General features: G+C 32.6%; 1 protein-coding gene across 1 annotated transcript; it reads right to left on the reverse strand.

The window, feature by feature from the left end:
• Positions 1-226: 226 nt before the first annotated feature.
• On the reverse strand, positions 227-844 carry LOC140930046 (uncharacterized). Its single transcript, XM_073379703.1, has one exon. The coding sequence runs from the start codon at positions 842-844 to the stop codon at positions 227-229; it is 618 nt and encodes a 205-aa protein (XP_073235804.1).
• Between the last annotated feature and the right edge of the window lie 7,144 nt (positions 845-7,988).

Here is a 7,988-nt window from a genome sequence, read left to right on the forward strand (position 1 = left end):
TAAAATCCTAATACATGCCCGTTTACCATTCCACAATTGTAACATATTTTTTGACCAAAATCAATGAAAAAAGATTCTGTATTTTTACAGCCTAAACATGAAGCTACTTTTGTCTTCTTAACCCCCTCACTTTTTTTTACCTTATAATTATGTAAAATATTTAGATATTTTTTTATTTCTTCTTCTGTATATGACATTTATTATTTCTACTTGTTACACCTTAAATCTAATATTTTTCTCTAATAGCTCGAGTATGTATTTGATCGTTTAATACATGTCTCTTATCATCTTGATTACTTAGAGCTACTTTGTTAACCTCTTTTGAATACAGATCATGATTCTCACTTTTTATTATTTTCATTTTTCTCATTTCTTTTTCACCAGAAAATAAACATCTAACATAATCATCAAATATTAATGACTTTTTTACCACATTTTTTTTTATTCCTTTACACTTCTTTAATTCTTTTTCACCCTCAACTTTATAACTGTATAGTTTAGGTCTTAATCCAACAAAATGAGTTATCTGTTTTCCTGATGCTTCATCCTTAAACATACCAATCACTTTTTTGTTAACTCCTGTAGTTATTCCAGAAGGATGATCTGATGGATAATCACTAGTATCAAATTTATTTTTTATATCATAACATATATCTTCATAAAAATCTTTTGTTTTAATCTGATACATTAGACTATCTGTATCTGTAAACAACAATTCAGCTTTTTTTCCATATTTATCTTTGATATAATTATAATGAAAATCATACATTAGAGTTTTTGATAAGTCTAAAATTGCTTGACCAACATATACTGGTTTATTAAAATACACTTCTGTCTTTTTCATATGAATAGCAATAAGATTTCGATCAAATATTGTACATCTATCAAAGTTTGGACGACTTGATAGTTTTAATGCTTTTTTACGATCATCAACAAGTACTATATTTTGACGCTTTCTAATATTTTCTATTGTTTTACCAAAAACTGAATTGTTCATTAGTTTAAAAAAGTCTTTCTCAAAATTGTTTGCAGCACATTTTCGAAGTTCTGTATTTTTTCTAATATATGGTTCCATCCAAGGAGACTGGTAAAATGATATTCCTCTATGTACAGCAGTAATTTTCATACCCAACTCAAGACATTGTCTAAGAGCTCTGTAATGAATAACATAATTTTTTCTTGGTTTAAAATGACATATTAGTTTTTCAACTCCATTAACATTCATTAATTCAGGTGCAAGAGGATAGTCATTATGAAGATCCCATAAGTTTGGTGGATACTCCAAATCAACTTCAAAAATATATCCCTTCTTACCAGTATTTGCCATACTATCATTTGTTTTTTCTAAAATTTCCATTACCTTTTCTTTTGTAATATTTTTCATCATTTTAAAACCATGTGTTGGTAAATTCTGAGACATAGCCCAACCATAAAGATTGTTTGCGTCCAAATATTGTATAAATGATGATTTCTTTTCAGGATTATAATTTTCCATATATTTATTATTTGCTTCTGCATATCTTTTTGATATATGTGTTATTCCACCACGAATACCACGCTCAATCATCATTAACATATCGTAATCACTTAATAATTCTAAACGTTGTCCTGTTGTTTTTAGACACGCATCCCAAGCTAAACCAGGAGATGTAAAGTAATGAGCTGGATCTAACTTGTAATGTTTAAGACAAGTTTTCCTAAGATTTTTCAAAAACATCAGCCAAAAGCAATACATCAGATTTTAGGTAAAGATCATGATAGTCTCTTATTGTTTTACACCCAAATGTATTCCAAACTTTAATAGCATGTTGGTAATCTTCATCACTTATATCTTCATCATATAGTTTTGAATAGAACCCCTGTTTTGGTGGTAATTGTTTTTCAGATAATTTTTCAAATGATGATACATAGTCATAAGGAAAAACTCCTTTACGAGTTAGTAATGAAGTATTATTCTTAAAAGTATGTTTTGTTATATGAAAGTCATCTTTGGTTAAATTTGAAACAAGATTGGCTAGTGATGTTTGAAGAAACTTGAATGAGTCCACAAATCTGATTTCAAAATTTATTGCTTTATTATCACCATGAATATCTTTATACTCTCCAACTTTAATATATTTAGAAAATGAAATATATTTTTCTTCAGTAGATGGAATACAACTAAGATCACCATCTATTTTAGCAAGTTGTTTGATAAATAGATGAGCATCATAACCCTGAAGATTGTGAAATATAACTGGTAATATTCTTGGTTTTTTACACATAAGATTACATTTGTTATGTGCTGCACCACGGTACTTACCTGTAAAATGACAATGATCTCTAACTTTATCTTTACCTAATTCACCACCACAAATATGACAATTAACCGCATTATGAAAATCTTTATTTGATTTTTCACTCATTACTAAAGGTTTTGGTTTACGATAAAAATCTTCATATATCCCTTTAGTCATTTCTGTAAGTTTTTCTACAAATATTTTAGCAATATCTTCATCATCTGATTGTTTTGTATAAATGATTGGTTTAATTATTTTATTAACAATACCCTTTGCATAAAAACAAAATCCTGATGGTTCGTGTTTTTGATAGTTATAGTTATAAGAATCTTTAGGATTGGGGGAACAGCTATTCATTGGTTTAGTAAAACATTCAAAATCTGCATATATAACAAAAGGAATAGGAAGTTGTCTATCATAGTTAGTAAAATGTAAAGTTTTGTTTTTTTCTGGCATTTTTACAAATGCTGATTTATTACTAGAACAATATTTGATGTGTTTATCTAATAATTCTGGTTTTGTAAAATAACAAAGACATCTCTTACAAATTTGTATAGGCTCATATGTTCTTGAAGTAATTTGACTACGTACAAGGCGGGAAAAGTTTTTAATTAATGAATAATGAAATTTACCATCTTCTTCATACAAAAATAAATCAATAGTATTTTTACAATCTTTCTCAGCCATTTTCAAAGGATAAATAGTTTGTCCATCATTTGAAAAAACATTTATTCCTGGAAGATTTGGATTAAGTTTTTCAAATTTGTTAATGTCTTTTACTTTCATTGGAAATGTAATTCCTTTAGTGATAAGATCATTCTCATACTTTTTTAAATCTGTAAATCGACTATCATTCTTTTCTCTTGGATGAAGATAACGAAGTACTGACCAAATAAAACATTTATCATCTTTATTTCGAATACTAACAATTGCTTTTTTTCTCATAATCCAATCTGGAAGAGGAATATAAGAAGAACCCTTTATTGGTTTTAATTGAGTTGTATGAATTTCTAGTTGATAAATTTCTTTAAAATACCACCCACTTCCATTTTTTTGATAATTAGACACTTTTTCATTAATCTGGCTTATACTTTTTTTTAATATATCTTTTATATCAGTTGATGTAAAATTATTGAATGTAATAGAATTAAAATATGATTTATCTTGAACTTTAAAATTTGAACTACTATCTTTTGTTATTTTTTCCTTTTTTTCCATAATACAAACTAAAATAAACCTTAGTTTAATATTTCGATGATTTCTCAAAAAATCTTTAATAACACGTTTTTTATTTCTAAAAAATTCAAGAGGTAAAATACCTGGTTCCCCTTTTATAATATATTTTTTAGCAAATTCGTTTAGAGCTGATTTTTCAATTTCAATTCCTTGTTCATATTCTTTTATAGCTCTCTCAAGAGCTTTTCGTAAATAGTCCGGAGTATCTTTAGGAATTTTTCTATTTTTTATACATTCCTCAAAATAATCCTCAAATGATTTTATCTTTTTGGTAACCACTTTAGATTTAATCTTTTTTGGTTTAACTTTTGGTTTAACTTTGGTTTTAATCTTTTTTGAATTAACTTTTGGTTTAATTTTACCTTGTTTAATTTTATTTCCAAATTCTCTCACTTTTTTTATTTTTTCAATCACTTTTATCTTTTCTTCCAATTCCTTATAATCTTTCTTAACTTCTTGTTTGTCTTGTGATAAAATCTTTTTTAATTCGTCCAAAGACAAATTCATAAGTTGTTTATTTGTAGATGATTGAGACATGACTTTTATTATTTATTTATTTTATTTTATTTTCTTAATTCAAATTTATTTTTTCTGCTTCAATATCTTTATCACTTCTTTATTATAGTGTAGTATAGTAAATGTTGACATCTCACTCACTCACTTTTTTTTCTAGTTCTTCGAGCAATCGGAGAAACTAATTGTGAATCGAATGGAGCATTTCGAATGAGTTGAGTGAAAATGAACGAGCGCTAGCGAGTGAATTGAACGAAACGAATGAGATTTGCGAAATGAGTGAACAATTAGTTTCGACGTTGCGAGATGAGCTAGAAAAAAAGTGAGTGAGTGAGATGGCAACATTTACTATACTACTGAAGCTTCCAAACTCGTCCTCAGGAGGTTGGGAGTCTTCGCCAGGCGTTTCCCATGAAGTTATGTACTACTCAACGCACTCAGTACCCGGGAGGGCGGAGGGGGTTAATTCCTTATAAGAGGCTGGTGGGATGTGCCGCTGGATGCGGTCGCATTTTCACGACTGGATTGACTATAATGGGGTCGCACATTTTCGGATTTTTGGGGATAAGACTCTAGTTCTTCATAAATGTACGGTTAGCAAACGTACCAGAATGTTTGCACTGTAGGAGAAAAGTAAAGTGTTCTTCATTCAATCTAAAACATGGGTCAATTCATAAAAATAGAAAGTGACTTAGTTGGGATCGCGGAAATTACATATATGCCCAAAAGTGATTAGGATGGGGTCTGTATAATTGGCCACAGAATAGACTACTATAATGGGTTAGGGGCTCTGAGAGGCCAGAAGCACATACCCAGCAAAAAGTAGCCAAAGTACCCTCCCCTCCCCCGCCCCAGTATCGTGTCCTTTGATTAACTGACTATTAGCTTTGGCAATCACACGATACTGTTCGATGTTAGCATGTCGTGTTGGCTGCATTGGCATAATTATGCATATCGGCTCCATGGAACTGTAAAAAGACGGCCTGCGGTCAAGATCCTCCTATTTTTAACTTGCTTATTCATTACCGTGGCGGAGAATATTGTAATAATGAATTAACTGGTAATGTACACTGCCAATGTTAGTGACTAGTATAAGAAATATTAACGGTAGCACCATAGCTTTAAAAATCCGGTTCATTTCTTTCTATGGAATGCGATACAACTTTAACGTTACAAGTAAAAAAGACTTTAAAAATTGGAAAATTACCTTAAATTGATAAAGAATTATATCATACAGTAAATAAAACCCTATTCTGTTCTGTTACATTAACTTATCAATTATTATTATTAAGAGTAAAAGAGCATTTCCGGTTTTTTAATGGGAAGTTAACACGAGTTACATTCAAGGTTCCAGTACAGTCGCGAGTAAGACACATGAAACTTTCACCTTGTTTGTAGTAAAACGCACGATAACTTTTATAGTCACTCTTGATTTCTTGTTTTCCATAATTAAACCAAACTACTTTATTGACATTATCTTTACTGTGGCAGGAAACATTCTGAAAAAGCAGAAAAAGATCGATTGTATCTTCTATATGTAACAATTCAATGGTGACGTTATTACTACTGACGATTATTATCAATTACGATAGACATAAAAGTATAAGAAAGGGATTCTTTGGAATGCTCTTCCAGCTATACTTTTCACTCACGAATCCGATTGAATGTCTCTTGGGTTTTAAATAGAGCACATGACGACACGTCCGCCATATTAGTGTCCCAAAAAGCAATAGAAAGGCGGTATTTTTGGTTTTCCTAACCATTACCGTGGGAGTTGAAACTTTTCATGTAAAAACGTCCTTCCAATAACTTTGCATAGGTGTAGGCCATATGAGTGAAAAGGCTCTACAGAATTTAGAATCCGATAACCATTTATACAGTACCTCAAAGTATCCCATGCCACTACAGCCAATCCGAAAGCAAGAAATTCACTGCATCTATTGCGGTAGTGCAACGGGTAGTACTTCCGAAAAAAGTCCCAGCGATTCTCGGGGCATCACATTTTCCCGCCGAGAACTCTCCTTAAAAGTACTTGTGAACGACTTTTGAGAGCCAACGACTTTAAACCGCGTTCTAACTTTTCTAAAATAACAGACTCATAGATCATTTTGCCATGTGTGGTGTCATCGATTACCTGCTAATGATCTTATAGTAAGCTGACGCACGTTCCTACGGCAGGGCTTTGCTATCGTTTTGCTCTCGCCACATTTTGACGTCGAAGTTGTGATAACTAACTAAAAAGACACCCACCGGCAAAATTGAACCTACTTATCAAATCTATTGCGGTATAAGATAATCGGATAGTCTATTTTCGAAAAGGATTTTCGGTCTCAAAACTGTAAGCCTGCAGAGGGAGTTTCTTTAGTGATTTCACTCACCAGGAAGCTTACTTTGTTTCCTTGTACGGTAAGTGAATAGGTGTTGTTGAAAGAGATGCATCTCAGCTTACTGAGCTTATTCTTTTTAGGTTTTTCCAACGTAAAATCTGCAGAAACATAACACCAATATATAAGCTTTATGACATAGCACCAGTGGCTTTAAGAAAATCTCACATTTTATTTTTCTGACAAGTGATGACACATTCCTGATCAAACCAGAGAGAGCCAAAGGGGATGATCGGAGACAAATTTTCAATTAATCAAAATTAGGTAAAAAGAAGAATAACATTGCAAAATTAAATATTTCTAGGAGGAGTGAAAACGATTTTTCCGCGGGTGGGGGGTGGGGTGTATCGAAAATCACGCTGTATCGTCAATAACATAGAAATTAGCCAAACCACATGGTCCCCGCAGTCGTGCGATTGCCTTTGGTAATAAAATACGGCTAAATTTTCGGCTTGTAGAAATCTTTTCCATCTTAAATGATTTTGAGATGGAAAGTGACTGACGGCAGTCGAATCACTTCTGATGAAACTCGCTAACCAGTGCCTGTTCTTAAATCCGTCTCTTTTCGGCACGAATCGATTGTCCGTTAGTAATAAAATATGAATTTTTCTGCTTGTAAATTTTTTCCATTATTAAATAATTTTGAGATGGAAAGTGACTGAGAGCAGTAGAACACATCAAGAAACCCGCCAAACTTACGTGTGCTTGAATCGCTGCTCGTTCCCCAATCCGCCATCGCTGGGCATTCCCTTCGCGAGTTTTTATTTTCACACTTGGCCTTGTTAATTCTCATATAACGGTCCGCGGAGTTAGTGCACCCAGAACCGTCATCTTTTCTATAACTAAAACTCCGTGAGCTAGAGTATACTTCCGCAGTAAACAAAAAGACGAAAACAGTCTGGGAACAAAGAAAGCAGATAAGATAAGTTGAAACAGAAATCGAACAAAATTCGAAAATAGTTTACCCTCAAACTCAAAATACAGTCAAACCTCTATGTGTGAATACCCTTCGTAAGATCTCGTAAGCGACCGCCTCCCATAAGAAGCAACCACCTGCCTAGAAAACCTTTTTATCCCAGTCAATCCTCAATCAGTAAGAACCTCTCGTAAGCGACTTTGACCACTTTTTGGTTAGATGTTTTATCGTTTCCCATTATATTTAACCTCCTGTAAGCCGGTGACCACTTGATGCATTGTTGCTCGCTGTAAGTACTACGCTATACGACGCTCAACGAAGAACTTATGAAGCGTCAAAACAAAATTACACGTATATGTAACTTAGAAATTGCAAGCAATAAATTCTACGGCAAAAAGTGGTTCGATTCTGAGAACTTAAAAAGTGTCAAAACAAAATTACATGCATACGTGACTTAGAAATTGCAAGCAATAAATCCTACCGCAAAAAGTGGTTCGATTCTCCAAAGCGACGACCTCCGTTCCCGAAAAGTTGATTTCCACTGTCGCGTAATTTTACGCGCGTAAATAAAATAGAGGCAATGTGTGGACTTTGACGCGTGAGCGTGAAAGTTGAGTGAGGTTCAACTTTTACGCTTACTTGCGGCCTTTCATACATTGC

The sequence above is a fragment of the Porites lutea genome, chromosome 3 (assembly GCF_958299795.1).
Source record: "Porites lutea chromosome 3, jaPorLute2.1, whole genome shotgun sequence".
NCBI classification, from domain to species: domain Eukaryota; kingdom Metazoa; phylum Cnidaria; class Anthozoa; order Scleractinia; family Poritidae; genus Porites; species Porites lutea.

Bases quoted from the DNA above. Each gene is read 5' to 3' on its own strand.
- LOC140930046 (XM_073379703.1), bottom strand. From the start codon at position 844: ATGAAAAAGACAGAAGTGTATTTTAATAAACCAGTATATGTTGGTCAA.